Raw genomic sequence first — 21,750 nt, 5'->3', positions numbered from 1 at the left:
TTATTTTAGACAATTTCTCAAACATAAAACGTAAACAAATCAATTATAAAACCAAAGCTATTTGCAAGTGCCGGAATTAATTAACAGTATTCCAGCTCGTTTTTTTTATTAACCCGACGTCTCCCTAATTTATGTTTATATTTTACAACTGCAGCTACATCGTTTTTATTACCCAAGTTTTAGTTGTTTGTTTGTTTGCATAAGTTGAGCCTTAGGTTAAATAAACATATTTACCGTATTCCTGGGTAGTGTATAGTCTGCGTTGGCGTCATGGGGTAGGGGTGAAAGAAATTAATAAAGATTATACGGAAAATGGGAATATAATGCAGATACAGGCAGAGAGAAGGAAAGGGTGGGCGTGAGGATGTACATTGCTTGGTTCCCGGTGGTACGCTGTGATTGGTCAGAACTTTCACCAATGCCACTGCCAGGTGTAGGCGTTATCTTAAGGTTTAAATGGGCACGCCCCGTTGAAAAAAAAAAACTCATCCGTTGCCAGTAGAGGTCGCAAATGAGTCAGGGACATTGATTTTCCCGGAAATGAGTGGACCAAATAAGTTTTATTTAATTAAACCAGTCATATCGTTTTGTACGATTATCCGTCTATTTGACCTTTTCTCTCAATGGCCAATTTAAATAATTCTCACATGTTCGCGGATTCTATTGCTGTGAACTGTTTGCATGCACGTGACTTTTTTACAACCAATCAACGCACGGCACATGTGCATGCACGTGACTTTTTTTACAACCAATCAACGCACGGCACCACACGCAGACATGCCCAACGTAGCAGATGGCGGCGTACGTAAATAATTTTAAGCTAGCTGTTGGTGTTGTATGTACTGCTTTCCAGTGGAATGATATCCGAACTTTTTGCTTATGTGTTATTGAAATAAAGTGTTCCAAGCCACATCAAAATAAAAGTTAGGTCAATGATAATGTACCTCACAGTCATTTAAGGCTGCGATAACCTTATTCAAATTCATTTTTAACGTACAGGAGCGTTTTTTAAAGGAACACTTAGTATCATGACAGCGTTCAAACTGTCTCTGACAAATGAGACCTCCATGTTAATGTTCGAAAATTCGTTTTCCACGCAAAAGGACTATTTGTTCAGACCGAAGGCCTCAACTGCTAAGCCGCAAAATAGCCTAGCTGGTGTAGCTCCTCTGGCTTTGACGGGGACTTGAGCCGAAAATGCACAAATGGATAAAGACAGCTTCAGGGGTTGAGCACCATGGCCGCCTTCAGTTAGCCTAAAGGTAAGACATTTTTTTGTATATATATATTTTTTTCAATGTCGATATGTTCAAGTTAGAGAGTTAGAGAGATTATATAGGCGTCTTTTCAGTTGTATTGTGAATGGTCATGTTGGAGCTCTTTTGCAGGAATTACAACTCAATAAAATTTTAAGTTTGTTTTATGTTAAAAAATACATTTTCTTGTTTATTTATCTCACATAAATCAATCAATGTGGGAAATGGCAGTAAACAGTGCAATAATGTACAGAAGTGGGGCATCACTAACACGGTCAGAATGGTTTGTCATCCAGTCATTTTTCCACTTGTTTTAATATTGTGTTATAAATGGTTTCTTGCTGTACACTAACCTCATCCAAACTAATAATTACACTGAAATATTACCAGCCTCTGACATTTCTGCTAATTTCTGACATTTAGTCTTGTTACTTGTGTGGTTAATTATGGTTTGGCCGTTTGAAAACTTACTGAATTCCAGGATTAATTATGGCTTTCAAAGATGTCACAAATGTTAATGAAATGGATGAAGTTAAGAGGATTATAAAAAGAAACAGCTGCCTTGGCAAACACCCACAGCCCTACTACACATATCAAATTTTATTGGCCCCATTTGTTTAATTCAAGTGATGTGAAATTGATCCACGGAGATAAACGATGCATCAGAGACGATTGTTTGTGCTGTAATTTTCTGTGAAAAATGAGTCAGATGTCAACATCACAATAGCTTCTATGAATCCTCTGCAACTAGTCATAACCAGGGCTAACATGAGGGAGAAAACTGCCATCTTGTGGCCATACTCTAAAACTGATTTTTTTTTATATAGACAGATACCACAACTAGTATTTCAGGGGAGAGGTTAAAGTTGAGGTCAGGTCGAAAACACTTGACCCTAAAGGTAACATGTTCAGATATAATTATTAAACGATTAAATATATATATTGGTTTTGAAAAATGAAATACTGGCACATTGGAAAAAAGTATTTAAAATCATCTTTTTCTTGAACTCTTGGTTTAGGGATGAGAAGCAGCTCTTTTTGGTATTTTGTTTTACTTTTTCTTACTAATTCAACCTCTTTTTTTAAAAAAAAAAATTGTTTCTTAGAGGTCACGTTTTTCTGTCATTTGGATGATTATCTTATCTTTTGGTCTACCGGTGATTATCTTTCAACCTTTGCTTCCTGCTTTATGCAGTAATTTCTTTTCTTTTCTTTTTTTTCAGTGTGGTTTCTTTTATTTCCTGTCCTTTCTTGTTTTCTCCCTCAGTGATTACCCGCACCAGCTTCCAGCATCCATCTCTCCTTCCCTTTTTCGTTTCCTGACAGTTTATCAATCTCAGATTTTAACCTTTATCTGTCATTATTTTGGACACATTCACCTTTACAGACTGCGGGCTGTTGTGCTGAGTTTGTTTCCGTCTCTGTGAAGACTGTTTGTGTACTCACTCTGACCCAAGTCAACTCCCTGCATGAGGGTCCCGCACCTTCCTGGGCGACATTGCCAGCATTTTTGTCAGAGATTGATTATGTTTTTTTTTTGTCCATGGCCATTCAGGGCTCTGTTGAAAAGCTTTTTGAAAAAGTATTTTTCCAAAAGTATTTTTGAAATCATATTTTAACCAGTGTCTTTAAAATTCAACAGTTTACCTCACTGTTCCTGTTATAAATTACAGTGTTTTTCACAGTCGTGTTGTCCTACCTTTTTTCTCATTTTAAAGAGAAGGAACTATGGTGGTCTATTATCAGTAGTGTCCACCTGAGCTGACCTGTGGCCATGGCAACCAATGCATATCCATCAGGCCTGATTAGACATGTTAGAGATCGGGTTACACAGACCACAGCTACTTCACACACATTTCAGTGTTGATTCAAATAAAATCAAGTGAGAAATGAACAGCCAATAGCGTTTAAACGGCTACTTAACATAACAGCTTCTTACCAATAGAAGGAGACATTGAGCTGCCATTACCTGAATTACACTGCATCTCCTTTTCCCCAAACTTACATTAACACACACGTACAATTGCTCACTGATTATTACATGTGTTGACATGAAGAGAAAATAATATTAATTGAATTGTTTTCATGCAAAAAAATGCACTTTGAGCTACTTAATACACAATGAAGTCAGATGTTATTACTGACATAAAAAAGAGAAAACCAAATGGTGTGTGCACTGCAAGATCTATTGGGCTATTTACAAATATACATATCCTCCATTTAAGTCTAAACACGTGCAGGGATATTTCCTTCAGACAATACATTCTTTGTCTATTTCAAGTAGACGTCTCTCTAGGTCATTATTAAAATGTAATGCTTTCTAATATATATGCAGAATAACGTGCACTTTGTGTATCCAATAATGCCGCCGGTCGATATAATTATCGTTGCATTAAAACACAGTTGCTACACGTGATGTCTTTTTACACAGACTGCAGGAAAGAGTTGTGGTTTCACTGAAGCACCTCTAGCCTAAAGTACTCTTTATCTATCATGTGTTTGTGGAGGTTTCACTCAGCGAGTGTCAATTTGGGGGAAAAAAATCTCACTCTAAACATGTCAAGTATTTTTAATGTGCTCAGTCTGGGTTTAGTGTGAAAGAAAGTGGTCTGTTGTCTGTTGAGACCAGTAGTGTAACATGATGACTGTGAATGGGTAAAGGAGCAGGATACCCCTGACACGCTGGTGTGGCCTTCCTGAATTATTCATCGTCCTCAGGTTAACTGTTCTCGTTCCATTGTCCTTCATTCAACTTGATGCAGTTGACGGATCAATCAAAAATAATATTTCCTTTTCCTCACCAGCAGTTCTGAGGGGAGTTCTGGGGGAGGGGGGGTTCATGGTTTTCTTTCTTTCTGAGAAAGCATTTCTATGTTATACAACATGTGCATGATAAAATAAATGCACTCTCATCGGTTTGTATGTGAAATGAAGACATCAGCAGAACCACCACACCTCTCCGGGGAGCTTTTTGTGCACACTCGGTCAATTCCGTGCTTCCATAGAGCTGCTGATAGCTGCCTCTGGAGCTGCACAGGAAGTGGGATCCTGTCAAGTGCGGTGACCTGGTCCCCCTCCCTGCAGCATCCAGTGCACCTGCTGATACTGTTGCACCGCAGTGGAAATTCAATCAAGAGATGGACCAGAGTGAGAGACAGCTGCTCCTGTGTCCCATCTCTAGCTTTGCCTGCTAATTGATTTTGGGTTGCTGGTCTAAAAAGAGCACATTTGAAGTGAAGCAATTTGAGGTTTGGAGTGTGATTTGGAGAAAGGATCCTCATTTCCACTTTCACCAGCTGTGAGTACAATAATTGTTCTATTTATGGCTTTAATGTGCCAAGCTGTGCAGCCTGATATTGCCGAGGGGCAATTTACTGCAGGTGTATTGTATCTGCCTCCACCAGTCAAAGCCTTAAACAGTTCAGCATAAACAGTACTACACAAATAAGTGAAGTGACAGTACTGAATGTGTTTTATTAGTGTCTTTGTTTCCCATGCTTGACTCACACTATTCATCACAACATTGGTAGTTTAATAGTGAAAGATGTGGTCAACCATGATGGGCCTTGCTTTGTTCAATGTGTACAGTTTGTTGTGTTGACATCAGCTTGAGCATTCATTTATGTTTTTTTGTGTGACATGGTTGACAGATGTTTGTTCATAACCCTAAAAAAGCTGTGCATGCTGTGAGTACTATGTCCTTTTTTGTGTAATGGGCCATTGAGTAAAGGTTAATGTACTACTACTTTGACTAATGCACTTAAAAACCAAACAATTCTGCAATAGAAGCAGTAAGGTTACAATTTTTCTTTTCTTTTCTTTATACAAGAAGCGTTTTTGCGACTTCATTCGTATGTGGTCACAAATGACTGTTATGTTCATTCTGCAGAAGGTTTTTTCAATATAAGATACCATAGTTCTATCTTCAGGCAGGACAGTAGACAGTTAGTCAAAACTCTGACGGGAAATATTCAAATTATTAAAATATGAACATCTACACGGCAGTTAAAAACTTAGTTAATAGTTCGAAGGTTAGCAAAAAAAAAGTACCTCAATCGTTTTTGGTTTGGATTACTTGGCTATTCTTGTGAGTGTAACACCAAACAGTTGAAGTTCGAAGGTTAGCAAAAAAAAGTACCTCAATTTGTTTTTTTTAAACTCTTGGATTAGTTGGCTGTTCTTGTGAGTGTAACACCAAACAGTTGTGCTCTGAATACTTCAAATGATCTATAACCTGTCCAGTATGTTTACAAGAAGGTGCTTTTGTACACTGGACACTGAGGCAGGCACCACTTCAGTCTGCTGGACTAACATTACTTAGATCTCTCAGCTGATGTAATTGTGTGCAGCCAGTGTTTCTTTTAAATTAATAATGAAACCAAAAGTAATGAAAGAACACTATACTGTGTGTTTGGGGGGAGGGAGTAGAGATGTTTTTAAGCATGCTGGCTGAATGTGGCCTAGCTGCACTAGATGGAGCAACAGGTACAATACTTAATATATACATATGTATATTATTAAACAAACTTTTTGGACTCCCTCTTTATACACAGTTCTCTCTTTCTTCCTTGTCACTCTCAAATTACTTGTGAAGAGGACAGAATCTATTCATCAACCCCTTTGACTCATAAAACTAGTGTAGTAACCGCATGTTGCCACAAGATGGCTGCTAGGTACACGAATGATGGGAAAGTCTTTGTTTGGCAGAAGTCTGTGTTCTGTGCTGGCTGGTTCTTTTGAAGCCGTTCCTGCAAGGGCAGAGTGTTTCTGCAGGCTGGGCAGAATAATACATGCATTATTTATTTGGAGAGAAATTACAGCCAAAAATGTTCAGGTTTTATGCATGAATATTTGCACATCTGCTGCTCCTCCATCGGATGATGCTGGTTTTGCCAATAGCCACGTAATTGTCATATTATTACACTGCTGCTCAGGAGGCAGCTCTGAGTGTAAAGCCCTGCTGTAGTTCAGCAGAAAATGAATGTCTGAAATTCATCAAGTCCAAACGAACACACTGTGCTTCTAGAATGGCATTAATTAAAAATTAATCACATTTGCACACAGTAAAATGTGACCCAATATAGCTAATCTCTCCCCAGTCAATGGTGATATGCTTCTTCTTTGGTTCGAGATGATGGGACCTGTGATTTAGTACGCTTGCGTCACACTTGGTGCGGCAAAGATTAATTAAGCATGGAAGGATTTTGCATAACAGTTGCTTGTGTTGAGTAAACAATACCTGTCAAAATTAATCACAGTCTGCTAGCTGCTGGAGTTAGACTGATGTGTGCAAAAGTGATGTTTAGATTTTTGAGAGAACTGCTGCAGAACCCAAACCAGAGCTTCTCCACTGTCTGCTGAGAACACAGACGCAATCTCGATACAGTTATTTCTCTGTCGCTCATGTGTAAAGAACCGTTTAATGCTACATTAAATGCAGATATGTGTCTTGACTCAACTCTTAATGTGAGCCACAGGGTTGGTGCGTTGGCTGTGATGCATTCATAAGGTTGAGCCTTATGTCTGACAACCCGCCAGTTTACCCCGGCTTAATGAAGTGTGTGTTTGTAGTTCCCGATAATGGTCTTTTTAATTAAATGCCTTACTATTCATTTTAGTTCACTTTATGTGCTACAGCTGGTTGCAGATTTAATTCAGTTCTTTTGCCTGAGCTTTGTTTATGTGATAAGGCTTTCAGCAGCAAAGCAACAACACCAGCGTCCTAACAAAGAAAAACACTTCCCACAAATCCACAACTTGAGTATCTTAACTTTACACTCTACCCTAATATCCCAGGTCTGGCTGTGTTATTATTCCATGCCAAGGACTTTTCTAACACAGATTGTTCAATCAAAAATCACCCCCAAAATCAATGGATTTTTGGGGCCATTTTTAAGACATTTGCTGTGTTGTATGTTGGTCACTTCAGGTGCACCGCCATTTCATCTGGGCCAGAAAAAAGGTCAGCAGTGCTTGATATTGCCAGAAGTATATTCTGTATTTTATTTTTAAGGAACTTAATTTTTTTTGTTTTATAGCCAGTCCTCCTTAATTCATGACTTATGCTTATGCCGGGGTTCAAAAGACACCTTAAAAACCAGTACATTTTAATTTTCCCTGTGACCTAATGCCGATCCTTAGCCTTTAAAAAATTCATAGGGTTATGTCAGGTATGGCATCCGGTTTAAAGAGTATGGAGGTTATCCACTAACCATGTCACCCCCGAAGAAGGTATGAAATGTGGTTGTTTTAAAATAGTCTCAAAAGAATCATGGAAAATCGTATTTTTCTAATATTAATCAAGTATTGTACACAATAATGAAATATTCTGTATCAACACAATTGTATTATGTGCAGGTAACCTGCACGATTATTTCATATGAAATCCAAAACAAACAAACAAAGAAAAAACAGCTCAACCTTTGGTCTGAGATAAAATCAGGACTCAGCTCAGGTCTGAAACATCGATGGTTCTTCAGTATGGGTCAGCATGTTAAGTCAGAGCATGACTAACAAAGTAGAGTTCACCCTTCTACTGGAGTGCAGCTCGATATATATATATATATCTATAGGTGTACACACACTAAACCAAGCTAGGGGTCATGGCTACTTGACTTTGCAATGGCTTGTAGCAGCAAAACAAGCAGAGTGACACGGACTGGTGTCATGTAAACAGATTTCTGACAGATGAGTGTGAATGACTTCATATTCAAAGACAGACATTAGGAACCAGAAGCAGAGGTGACTACGCACAAAAACAGCAAAGCTACTGTACGTAATCTCTCATGATTAGATATTTTATATAATATATATATTTATACTTTATATTTTATATTTTGATTAACTTCATAATTACATTAATCCCTACATTATTTCCAAGTCCATTTGAGATTTTTTTTCCAATATTGTATTTCGCATAACATTCACAATTTAGCCCCTGGAGGTGAGAACTAATTTGTCATTAGTATACATTTCATGCTAACCATCTTGCTGATAGTAATGTAGGTCACCCGTCTTGAAATCAGGGAGCTCAGTCTTTTGTTACTTGAGACAGTTATTTTTAGGCTCTTTTTGAGTTTCCGTCGTGGCTTTTGGTGCCGAGATTGGGTGTCAGGCCTGACTATGTCATAGGACAGGCAGGGGCTAAATATATGCTGTGTTGCTATGAATGTTGATGGTGATGTGTATGGATTTTCTTTGGCTAGGACAATGTGTCACAATATCAGTGTTTAAGGTGACAAATGGTTAATGAGCCGTGTGACAAAGAAGAGGTGTGTTGAGTGAAATGAGACGTTGGGCCATTATTGACCTCTGCACAGCTCCGTTACTGATCACTGTGAACATTTATGTCCTGGTTGTCATTTCCTCCAGGCAGGGACTTGTCGAGGTGGATTGCGAAGAATGTTTGGTGGCCGTTATTTTTTCTGTCTCTCTCTCTGCACGTCGGTCGTACAGCGTCTCACAGGCTGAGGAACAAAGTCTGCTGGAATCGAGGCAAAAGAGTAGGATGATTATTTTACAGAAACCTGACGCCGTAATTGATGGACAGCAGTGGGTGGAGGCAGTTAGGAGCCATACAGTATCTGTCACAGTTCCTCATAATCATTACGGGAAGGTCACACCAAACCATTTTAATGATGTCCCTATACTCGGCCAGGATGACCCAGATTCAAGGAAGTTATGATATTTGTTTTTGCAGATAGAGGAGTTAAGTTGACAAAAGTGAACAGCATATGAGGAAAATCCTTCTTAGGATACAATATGAAACTTTAATCATGTGAAAGGGCAGTTTTTTTTAAAGAAATTAGGTCAGAGCTTATAATCCTTCTTTGGATACCAGGAATCATTAAGGTGAGGGGAGGCTCAAATTTAAGTGGCTTTTCTAGCTTTTGATTTCTAACGGTTTTCATATAAAGAAGAGGTGAGGGGTAAAGGTCTGTCTGTCAGTATTATTCTGAACTAACTAATAATGGCTGTAATTCCCGAGGGAGAGCAGGGTGCGAACACTGCCACTGGTTAGTGAAGGTTGTCTTGGCTTTATGAAAAAAAGGGTAATCACAGTGTGATATCTGCAGCCCAGTTCAGCAAACATACTAAAATATTAAAAAGGTCTCAGTGCATTCCTGTCACATGTACAGCAGGGAGCCAAAAGGGCAAAGTACAGCAGGCGTCGTCCGCAATACTGATGTAATGGGCGTCAGTGAAGAGATCTTTCTTTTTTTTCTCCTCCATCTCTGTTGTTAATTCAACAATGTTATGTTAAAAAACCAGAAAACATTCAACACTCGATTTAGATATAATCTCTTGTCTCTGGCATTAGAACCGAAGTGTGAGGAAATAATTTGTATAAACTTGTCAGTAACCCAAGTCCTTGGCAGAGGTAAATATTCAGATTTCTGGTATAATTATGAGTGAATACATTATGTTTGAAGGAAAAAAAAAATCCATGAATATATTTCTATTAAAGTTTTTATTTAAAAACTCATTAGCATTGGTTTAATTTAGGGCTGGGCTCAGTGAGAAGATATATTGTGTAAAATAGAATAATTTAAAATAGAATACAAATCATGTATTTTTTTAAACCATTTTATCAAGTGTCAAGGACAACAAAATTAAAATGGAATTCTCCAAATGTTACACCAGTAATTACTGTTTACTAAACCTTCAGTTGTGGTTACTTTTCCAATCTGAAAATATATTTATATTTCAAATTAACTTTCAAATAAAAGTCAAAATAACGTTCAGTAGGATTATTGATAAAGTTTGCTACAAAATAAGTTTGGATGAGGATTTGTGTGCAGTGTTTGAAAACTCTTAGATACTGCTTAAACAGAGCAACTAATATCAAATCCATATAAATCATTAGTCATCTGCATAAAATATTAGCAATTATTTTCTTAAATAAATTGTATTAAATTTTGGACACGCAAATATACTGAAACCCTATATTTAGGAATAACTGCTTCATACTGTTATTATTAAAAAAATAAAATAAATTAATGAAACTTCTAAAAAAAAATAATGTTTTTGCTTCTTGGAATTCGACCAAGTAAATGTGTGACTCCACGTCCAGTGTCAATGTTAACATTACCAGATGGAAATGACACATTCTTTAATCTGATTTGAGGTCGATTTTGAAACTGTTTGGACAAAATAACTAGGAATCCCAGTACACACAAGGACGGAGTTTCCCGTTTGTGCCACAATCGGAGCGTTCCCTTTTATCCCCTCTACTCCTTACTCATTTCTCCTCGCAGGAGAAAACTTCTGCCACACAGCTTTATGAGTGTACATCCACTTACATCACAGGCAAACACCCAGAGACATGGATATAAAAACACAAGGACACCCTCATTCTCTCTCTCTCACACACACACACACACACACACACACACACCCATGCACACCCACAAACATACTAAGTAAAAAGAAAGCCCCTACCTTCCCAGTGCTGCTGAGCACACAAATGAAAAAGTGCAGCTTGTTTTTTGTTCTGGGGTTGCAGCTTTGAAGGTTGGCTGGAGGCTTGAAAGCACAAAGTACCTGTGTACGTGGGTAGACGGCAAAAGGCAGAATTGATTTTTTGCTCCAGAAGACACTTGCCACTGTGCATCAAAGGCATTAGTCTGATTTAAAAAAACACATTTCACCAGTGTTAGGGAATTTTACAAAAAACGGTAATTCATAGTTCTGGTAGTGGTACCATTGAAGAAACTGTCAACATCAGGGTCAGAGTGAGTAAAAAGACAACGGTTGGCATCTGGTATTTGCCAGAATCTATTTGATGCCCCTAAAACTGACACAGTGAGACACGTTCAAATTGGGAAAAAATAAAAAGCCAATTAGGGCCTGACATGACGAGTAAATACCAGAGGAGGTGGAACTTCATTACAAACACACGAGTCGTTCCCACTCCGTCCATCTTCGTTTCCCAATTAGTCTTTTCCAGAAGGAAAAGTGGAGCTTTGACAGAAACCTCTCGTTCTTCCCAGTCTTTATGATCCATGAACAAACACGGCCCAGTCCGAGTCTGTGCTTCACTGTGAGGAAGAATAAGTCAAACTGCAGGGACACGTCGGCTTTTGATCATAACCTTTGTTAAAAGTCAAATTTTTCTTCTTTGTCTTTTTTTCTTCTTTTGCTTATTTTTTTTCTTCTTGACCTTCATTCTCTTTTTGTCTTCTGGTCTTCTGTTTTAATTTGAAAAGTAAAAAGAAAAGACAAAAAGAGTACCACAAAATATAAACTGTAAAAAAAAAACAATAAAAACTCTAGGAAGTAGTGCAGGAAAAGTATTTCAAACAATATATATATTCATTGTAAATATTTTTTAAATATATTTTTTAATTGTGCATATTGTATAAAAGGTATATAAATAAATTTAAAAGTAAAAAAAACAAAGCTGGAAAAGTCCCTTTGTCTAAAAGTATCTGCCAAATGCATAATGTGAATGTAAATTAAAGACTGGAGAAAAATGCAATTAAATGTGTTATTTTCTCAGTAATTTCCAGTAAATATTCCAAATTTTAGTATAAGTATAAAATGTATGGAACTCAAATGTCCATTGTTGTAGATTTCCATAAAGAAAACATTAACTGGAAACATCTTTAGACTTAGTCTTAAATACACTGTGTTTGCAAATGAAGCCCTGGAAGAAGACTGATCTGCTGGGTCGTGTTAGCATCTGCATGTTAATAAAGGTCAATATAAAAATGAGGCAGCCTCTCACTCATGACATTTCACAGTAGATAACAATCTCCTGAGGAGTTTAAGAATCTTTCTCTTCTTTTATCTGGGGCTTAACTGAGACACTACATTCTCAAATGTTAGTCACACAATGTCAGTGGAATAAAATACGATCCTCTACAACTTTCGGAACATTTTGTGCTGTTTTGTTTAAATTTCCAATCCGTACTGTCATAATCATTTCAGCTCATTATAGTAATTACTTCTAGCTCTGAATGTAATATCATCAACCTTAAAACCCCCAGTTTTAGGCCAAGGTTTTTTTGTTTTTTTGTTGTTAATTTGTGTTCACTGAAAACCACTTGATGTGTATCCAGGGATGCCATGGCAACAAGAAGAGTGGAAAACATCCCAAATTCACATCACATAAACACAGTAGTTCTGTGTCTGCTGAAGCAGCAGCAGCAGTGCATTTAGTATGTGATTAAATATGTTTTGTGTTTGAATAATCGTGAACAAAAAAAAACAACCAAAACTTGTAAACTTCAGCCTAGGTTATTTCCCTAGTTATGAAAATATTGTTACTTTATGTTGTCAGTTGTAGGTTTTGTTGCCTTACTGCCAGATGTTATTGAGTTTATCCAGAAACCATGAAAAGTAACTTGTGTTGAATTATATACAAAAATAAAAAAAACAAACTGATTTTTTTTTCATTAAAGTTAAACTGAACTCACTGTCATCCAGAGACTAATGGACCACGTGGGTGTGGGTTACTGTGGGGTAACCATAAATTAGGTCTTTGTAATGTTTTGTACAAACCACAGGAGACTGAGTCAGTCAAAGTTAATGGCCTCCCTGATTATGTACACGTAGCTTCCTCTCATGTTTGTCTTTCTCTTTCTTCAGCAGTAAACACCAGGACACAAAACAGTGGGGTCTATTGTTTTTATTTGTTTTTTATCCTTAAATTTCCATAAACCAACAATTAATTTTTTTTTTCCTCTCCGGGCAACGTGGACATTTGTGATATGCAAGAACAATGTGTTGCTGCCTGCAGCACCAGGAGCTCGGTCTGTCGTAAAAGGCACAAAGTGTATTCCAGAGACGACCACACACAGTGGCCTGTCCCCGAGGAGTTCAAAGTAGCTGCTCCACTTGCTGCCACGGTGTATAGACATTTTGTTACCTCATACCGCTGCTTAAAATAAAGCATAGCACTGTCCTGTCAGACCTGACATCATTGATGACAATGTGTCTCAGATGGTAGGTCGTGGCCCAAAAGTGAGTCATGGCGCTAAATTTGGTAGGTTGAAGGACCGGGTAACATTGAAAATCACCACGTTTGTCAGATTTGACTATTACGCTTAGCCTGGAATTGCTTTTCCCTGTAAATCTGCTTTTAGTTTTTGTCTGAACTGCAGCTTATTTCCTCCAGAAGAGGTTTTATTTGAGTTTTTTGTAATACGCTAGAGCATCATTGTAGTGTCAGAAAAAGAAAGTTAAAATTGAACATATGTTTGGTCAATAATATACAACATATATCTCCTAAAGATGTTTCTTTCTTGAGTTCTGTAATTGTGAGTCAGTGGTTTGACATAAAATGAAATCAGCCTCAGGTTCAAATCGTCCAAACAAGCTTTTACTTTTGGCCTAAATCCTATTCAACTCAATATAAAAAGAATAAATATATATATATTTCAGTAGCCCTTGTGATTTGTAGCCAGGCGCTTAATGGCATCTGGTAGATATGTGGCTCATTGTCATGCATCCCATGATGCCTTTGGTCGGCATGCAGTGCTCACTGATGTGATCTACACCCACCCTGTCTCTGCTGTGGAAAAGATCAGACTGAAAATTCTGATTTCAACACTTTCAAGATGCAATACATATTTGCTCACCATCTAAATTGATTTTATATTTAAATTAACCACATAACACAGCCTAATTTACTCAGTACAGGTGGCAGATCGATGGCAGTGAATTTACTCTTTCTGTATTTAATAAACAGAAGGTAAAATCACCAAAGATATTCATATTTACTCTTCGAAGTTCAGTATCTGAATGATGGTTTTAATAAAATATTGATCTTTTTTTTTTCAAGAGGTACATTTAGGTAATTCACATTGATGCTTTTTTGATGCATATTGTATTTCCAGCAAAACCATCAAGGCGTTTTTATGAATTTTTTTTTTCAAGAGATACATTTAGGTAATTCACATATTATATTTCCTGCAAAACCATCAAGGCGTTTTTATGAATATATCTAATCCTATGTTTCTTGAGCTGAGCTGCAAGAAAAAATTTAAATAATAATAATATAATGATTCATTAAAAAAGGTACTGTGGACATAGAACACAAATCTCAGCCTAATACACTATATGTTAAACAACTTAATTACAATCTGTATACACTGTTTTTGGCAAAAATATGTTTTATTATAGCAATGATTGTTGAAAGATTATAAAAGTGTACCACCACGCTGAATTGCACGCAATTATCTGTTTTCAAAGTTTATTATACCGTCGACATTGCAGTCTGCCAAATATGGAAACAGCATTGATTTACACCAAGACAGGCATAAATTGTTCAACCTGCTCTTCGTTGTGTATTCTGCTGCACGCCTCTTCTTGACTTTTTGCTGCTGTAAAAGTGATGTATATTTTTAATCTTACCTTTATAATATACATCAATATGAGGACACGTCACAGGCAGAGATATCTCTGCTTGTGTTTGATCCCAGAACAGCTCTGTGTCTGATAAACAATCAGATTTCTTTCTCTTTTTTTTTTTTTTTTTTGCTTTCTCAGTGGAAGAATTATGGACGGCATCCATCTTATTATTTACTGCCCACATGTGGTAACAGCAGACAATTGTCTTGGGAAGTTTTACTGCCAGCCATCGCTAAACTGTAAAACTTACCGCTAGTAACTGAGTTATGCTCTAATTCAGAAGACGGTCTGTATGGAGGTGATTCCTCTGCAGCCAGAGATTGTAATATTCAGCTCAATATTTGTCAGAATGACTTTTTTGTGTGCTGCATCAATGCAGGCGTCTCCTGGTGTGTGCAATCCAATAGTGTTTGCAGGAAATATCTTATTGACAGACAGGAGACTTCAATATATTTCCAACTCAACGTATGAGTGACCCTGCTGTCACAGATTTCAGATTAACACTGGTCCTGTGTGATTTACAGTGGATCAACAAAACGGGAAACTCATAATAAGAGGAAAAGACCCTACACACCTGCGGACCCTGGCCTTGAATAAAACAGTGCACAGGTTTTTCATTCTATGTCGGGGGGTGGGCATGCTTTATTGCATTTACTCAACCCCATGTCCAGAGAAGCATGTAGGTTCTTTAAAATGCATTAAAAATAAAACATGCAGTTGGTGAAATCAAAGTAGTGAGTCTCTAAACCAATACATTATAGGACACTTCTTTTCCACCCAATCTTTCCCCAATCACATACCCTGTTATTTGAGGAACTGCCCAAAATGCTACTTACAAGACCTTTTCAGCCCTTCTCCCTTGAGAGAACCTGATTTCTAGCATTTTTACAAATTGCCTAATATTTAAGATGGTAACAAGGGTCTGTACATGGTGGGTAATAGATGAATTGTTGAGAATTAAGTCTACGACATCCTCCGTCAGTCTTCTTCAATAGGACTAGAGCCAGTGAAGTGACAATAATTTTCTCTTCACATTAGTACAGTTGAAGTTGACTTTTATGGTACCTGAAAAACAGCTTCCAGGATGACGTGACATAACAACATAATCCCTGTTTGTTACAGTGGATGATTTATTTATTAATACGTGCAAACTTTTTCCCCTTGTCTTAGCAGAAATAACTAAAAGTGACATGACACCATTGACATTTGACATAATTCTTAGTATAATGTCAACTGCTAGTTGCGGCAGTCATCATTACATTTTGTACAGTTTTTTTTTTGTACCGCATATAGAGACAAACAACCATTCACACTAACATTTTCCACCTTTGGTCAATTTAAAGACTCCAGTGAACCGACCGGCAGATTTTTTGGACGATGATAAGGTTTCATTGAAGTCAATTTCATAGGCCCAGTTTGTTTACACCATCACTCGATCACCCCAGAGGAGTAGTTCAGATGTGAATAATAAGTCCCAAAATAAACAAGAATATTATTAAAATACCAATTTGAAAGAAAAAAAATCTATTTTTTGTTGATAGTAAAATACTCAAACTCCACATACAGTCACAAAGAGTGAGGCTCATACACATTTGAACATTCAGTTCTCTGTGCCGTTTCACACAGGGAGGTCCAGCAACTCACATTAAATTTGAAAATACAGGTGTGAGTTACACTTGCTGGGGATGAACCAGGTTGTGTAAATGCCTGGCAGATTTCTCCACTCCCCAAACACTTGCCCAGCCTACATAAGATACCGGAGTCTGACTGGCGCCACCATCTCCAGCTGAGGCCAAACAAGATGGACTGGATCCTTCTCCTCCACTCAGAGGTGTCTCCTGTCATATTTACTGCCCCCAACCCCTCACCCCCGTTAACAAAAAGAATTACATCACTGACCCCATTTCATACCAAATGCAAAGCGCAGCATATGGCTGATTTCAACACACTTTACTCCACCTCCAGTCCACATTGTTTTGAGGATTAACAAGGTAGTAAATAATGAGTTTCTGTGGGTATTTCTGTGTACTTGTGTGACAACAGCTGCTGGATTATGCAGTAGACTGTGATGGACTATGTGATGATGAAACCGGAGAGACTTGATTTATTAGTACACAAGCATCTGCACAGAAGTCACAGGAAGTATTTCCCATGTAGACTATCTGGGGACCTGTCATGGGTGGCACAGAGACCTCCCTCTCTAAAAAAAAACAACCCAAGCCCCGTCTTTTGCTTGGGGGCGGGGGGTCTAAAATAAAATCAGCTGTCACTGTCTGCTCTTTGGACAGAAATGAACGTGTAGTTCTGGAGCTGGTCTCCGACACTCACTGGGATTTGCTTTTGGATCGGGAAAGACCCTGCGGGCTGGGGTGCATTGGCCTTCGTGTGGAATTGTACCTGCTGAGAATATTTTTTATAAGACTATATCCTGGTAGGTAACAAATACTGGAAGTGATTGAGTCTTTGTGTTTGTTGTGTTTGATATGCTTTTACAATATCCGTAAATGTTGATACCAAGAAAAGTACAATATAATGGAGGACAGAAACTAAAGTCTTTATTCTCCTCAAGGAAATTTTATTTAACAAAGCTGCAATGCTAAGTAATGGCTATTAAAAATTCAAGGCATGCTGGGAAATAATGTGACCTGAATTTACTGTTTGGCCGGAGGAGAAATTTTCTTTCTTTTAACTGATTTCGAGCAGCGAGAGTTCTAACCTTCTAAGCTGTACGAGCCAAGGCCATTGCCATTAGACATGATGACAACCTACGTCCACTGCCACGAGGGTCTTAAAAAAAGAAATACTGAAAAGTCTATTCAAAAATGACACTACATGACAATATATAAAATAATGGATACCATCTACAAGCATCTTGAAAGTAAACCTTGACCTTCCAGCTTTCCATTTTATTTTACTGGAAACACGACCCACCATGGTAAAGTTCAAAATAGGCTTGATTTATTTTTACAGGTACATGGCGCCTTGATTACTTCACTTTCTTGTTATTTGAGCTCCAGACCAGACCTGACGTGTCATGAGATAGTCTCGGACTGTTGACAGATTTTTTTTGGCGTCACATTTAAGTTCCTAGCACAATAATTTACAGTCTGTGAGACCATAACCCACTATAGCTAACTGAGATCTGCTGCAGCGCATGTCTCCCGATGGTTATGTTTCACTGCCGGAATGAAGGTTTAAAGATAATAAATGCTGGACTAAGTATTTGTTGTCTAATTTGAGCAGTGACATCATGACTATTGGCCTCACTGAATCATACTTATCATTCTTTCGCCCTAAAATAGATTTTTTTTTAAAGCTAAAACAGTCATTAGGATGGAATAAGTTCCCAGCACTGGATAGATATTGTAGTTTTTTCACTATATCAGGGAAGTTGTTTGTTAATTTAAATGCCTAGGAAAGGGGCAGTTAAATTTACTATTAAGTTTAAATGATTTGCTCTAAACTGCACACTTAAAACTGATTGGAAAGCTATAAAGTTTTCATTAGCATTGTTGTTGGCTATTTAGATTTTAGACCTATACACATTAATTCATTATTTGCCTTAAAGCCAGAAATAAGTGTGTGAGATCATTTTTACATTTTTTAGTAAAAATCCTAAGATGACTTAAGATGTTGATTTCATGGCTTGGCTTTGTCTTAATAGCGAATAAAGTAGACCCCACGTGGAGCAAAGAACTCTCTAGAAATTATAATATTAATATAATATATATTAAATTTTCTTTAATAATATAATAATTATTAAAGAAAATGCAGAAACTCCAAAAGCAAATAACTAGACAATTATTTTAAGACAAAATTCACATGGTAGAAATTTTAATCTGTTTAAGCTGTAACACAATACATACAGCTGTATATGTAAGAATACCACTTTCATACTTCTGTATTCTCCCTCCCTGATTGGCCATATTTGTACGACAGGGCCAAATTAGAATTTGCTGAAATTATGTGTGTTTGTGGTTATATATACTTTATATCTTAATCTACATTATGTGTGCCTTCAGTTTGCTATGAGCCACGTTATGTTCAGTACACTATCATAGGTTCAAACAGCCAAGTGATTTCTAGCTGTACAGAAAAAATATAAGATTGCTGTCTATCCAATTCAAAGGTTTGTGACACCTTTAACATGGCTTTCTCTCCACATTTTTAAAACACTCAACATTGTGACTTTATAACGCACTTTAAAAGCACTCACTTGGCCACGTGTCCTGTAGCTGCTGGCAGCGCAGGTTTTGACCAGGGCAGGACTTCCTGAAAGCTTTTCAACCAGAGGAACCGGATTCACTCTGTGGGCTCAGAGGTCATCCCACTGCTCAACCGTGAGGCCATGTACCAGGCAGCTGTCTCCAAGCGAGCTGACAGCACCATCCACAGCGGGGTACTTTAGCCTGTGCATGGACCTGTATTGTTGTTGCAAACATCGCTACAGTACTTGGCAGAACTGCACTTGTGTGGGGGCGTACTCAATCTCAGTTGATGTTTGATAAAAAAAATGTCTCACTTAGCTTTCACTTTTAAACCTTAGCAGCTCTGCATACTGACAGGATATTCTCAGAAGTATTGTTAGCACTATATTGCAGTTATGAGCGGAGCTGATGAGAGTTTTTGCCAGAGTCGGCAGTCTGGCCTACAAGTATAAATAGTGGGGAAACACGAGACCACCTTTCCACACTGGGTAGCGTCTCTTTAAGGAAACATTAATTATCACATATTTGGCTTTTATTTACATGCGCAATAAGGAACTAATGTGAACATGATATTGTTGCATAAATTATTTTTAGAGAGGTGTTTGTATGTGTGATTGCAAAGTGACAAATCAAACCACATATAGCGACAGCCACACGTACCACACTCGATGCATACGCCAAAAAAAAGGTCCTCAAAGAATGTGCATGATTCCGGGTGAGAATTGGAATTGGACGCAGCTCATAATATTTCCTGCTTCATTAGGTCATGGAGGAGTCGGAGGTCTGTTCCCTGCCCGTGGGACTTATGAGAAAACAATTTGAGAGCAGAGAAACGGCATCATCTCAAAGTGTAACACAGTTCCATGTCCAACACAGAACTGTGCAGGTACACATGAGGGAAAACAGCATGGAGTTTCATCAGCCTGATACTAAGCATGACAGAAATCACTAACTTAATAATTATTTTTTTGCCTGTAATCATGCCCTTTTTTGCATCTCAGCTGAAGGCATTACCAGTCATAAAAACATTTAAAAAAATTAACCCCAAAAACTCAGTTCCAGAAAGATTTCTCAGATTTGGTAACGTAATTGCAATGCATTGTTGCAAATGGATGTCTTTCCTCTTCGTATCTCATGTATGGGCAGGGTTTGGCCACTTAACAGGCAACGACTGATTCATCATGCATTTTTGTTTCGATAGATCTGGCATAGTTCCATGCCAGTCAACAAAAAGAGTTCACGTCTATTGAGACAAAATATTGTGTTTTGTGTACGTCTCTTTAAAATTCTAAGAAAAATAAACAACTGATCTTTATGCAGATCAGCACAAGATATTTTGCCACAACCAGGTCTTGAAGTTTAGAGATGGAATAATTTATACACTATAAATCCTTTAACTACTTTATTTAAGTAATGCATTTTAAGTGTATCATTATTTCTAGAAATTGTTAATATAAACATTTCTTTGCACCAGGAAGAATGGCTTTAAATCTTTTGTTTTTATATTTCTATGGGCTTTTCGACAGATCTTTGCCGCCTTTCATAAACCCAATTCATCTCTATGCCGTGGAGCGCAACAAAGCATTAGAAAAGAATAAATTATTTCACACTTCGGTCTGGTGTGAATGAACAGTTTGACACATGCTTTGTCATTCTGCTTCCTTCTGCGTTTAGTCACTTCAAATCACAGTGAGCAATCCCACATCCTGCCTGCCTGCCTGGTATTTACTTTTTTTTTATTATGAAGCTTTTGGCTGGTGGAGTAAATGGGAGCAAAGCAAACTAACATCTGTGATTATGACATGGATGGGTGGAGGGAGGGAGGTTGATGTGTGAAATCAAACTGGGAATTTGGTGCTTTGTCTGTGACACTGACACATAGTGTTTTTCGCTGGGTTTGACAACCACTGGCCGTGTCATTACAGGAAACGTCAAACTCATCAGTGACAGTGTCGAGCAGCAGCAGGGAGGTCGTCCCAGGCAGTCAGCATCTAGACTTCAACCAAGAAAAGACGGTACTGAATAACATGTCACTTTCTGTGGGCACGCACCTGCTTTACTAATGAGCTCAACGTGGATGGGAAAAAAATATATAACAGCTGTTGCAATTAACTTGAAAAGTGTAATTAATTTTTAATGTAGTTTGCTCAGTGTTGTTGTCAATTTTGGTTCAAATGTAGCATGCCATTTAGCAGGAAAACCCACATGTATTGGTGACAGTTTTGATTTTGTCATAAGGGTTAGGGTTAGGGTTAGTATAGATTATATTATTATTTATTATATATTAGTGTATATTATATTAGTACATTAGATTTTTATTTATTAAGTCTTTCATTATTCCAAAAACACACAGGTATCATACATGGACAGTAACCTGGGATCAAGTTATGAAAACAACCAAAATGAAATAGGTAACATGAATTCTTTTGTAATATTTTCTTCATACATAAATTCCTATCAGACAAATTTGAGGACTCTCTTTTTTCCCTTCCTCTTTATCCCTGTCAAATCTTTGTAGAGGAGTTTCCCAGGTACACCACAAAAGAACTCAGGGATCGCTTTGAAAGAACAATAGAAGAGGCTGCGCCTCAGAAACCAGTGAAGGTAAGCCTTTGTTTCACAAATTAGATTATGCATTTTTTAAAGAAGAATTTTAGAAGAAAAAGAAGAATGGAAAAAGCAGGGTTTGTACACAATCAGGCAATATTTTTAGAATGCAAAAAGGAGGGTTTGTACACAATCAGGCAATATTTCATTAAATTAACTTTTTTTTTCTTGAAACCCTTTCATAATACAATGTGAATTGTTTTCTGAGCAATTTTTAAATAGTCTTAAAATTCAAAAATCATCCAGGCACAAGTTACAAGTGTAACAACAAAAAGTCGTAAAAAAGTCGTAAAAATCGTAAAGCACATAAAGCTGTTTTGAAG

At 37.5% G+C, this 21,750-nt stretch overlaps 1 protein-coding gene across 3 annotated transcripts in view; it reads left to right on the top strand.

The window, feature by feature from the left end:
- The first annotated feature begins 789 nt into the window (after positions 1-789).
- xirp2b (xin actin binding repeat containing 2b) overlaps positions 790-21,750 on the top strand; it is a 31,247-nt gene continuing 10,286 nt past the window's right edge. The window contains exons 1-6 of one of the 3 annotated variants that reach the window (XM_008328720.3): positions 16,560-17,043; positions 18,848-19,011; positions 19,584-19,706; positions 20,746-20,835; positions 21,174-21,231; positions 21,339-21,424. In XM_008328720.3, coding sequence (XP_008326942.1) covers positions 18,961-19,011; positions 19,584-19,706; positions 20,746-20,835; positions 21,174-21,231; positions 21,339-21,424 — 408 coding nt within the window. In that variant the 5' untranslated portion in view covers positions 16,560-17,043; positions 18,848-18,960. Of the gene's footprint in view, positions 1,263-16,559; positions 17,044-18,847; positions 19,012-19,583; positions 19,707-20,745; positions 20,836-21,173; positions 21,232-21,338; positions 21,425-21,750 lie in introns of those variants that run through there. The other 2 variants (XM_008328721.3, XM_008328722.3) reach the window with 2 other exon arrangements.

The sequence above is a fragment of the Cynoglossus semilaevis genome, chromosome 16, assembly GCF_000523025.1.
Source record: "Cynoglossus semilaevis isolate Cse_v1.0 chromosome 16, Cse_v1.0, whole genome shotgun sequence".
Lineage (NCBI taxonomy): Eukaryota > Metazoa > Chordata > Actinopteri > Pleuronectiformes > Cynoglossidae > Cynoglossus > Cynoglossus semilaevis.
This window is presented reverse-complemented; position numbering and strand designations above follow the sequence as displayed.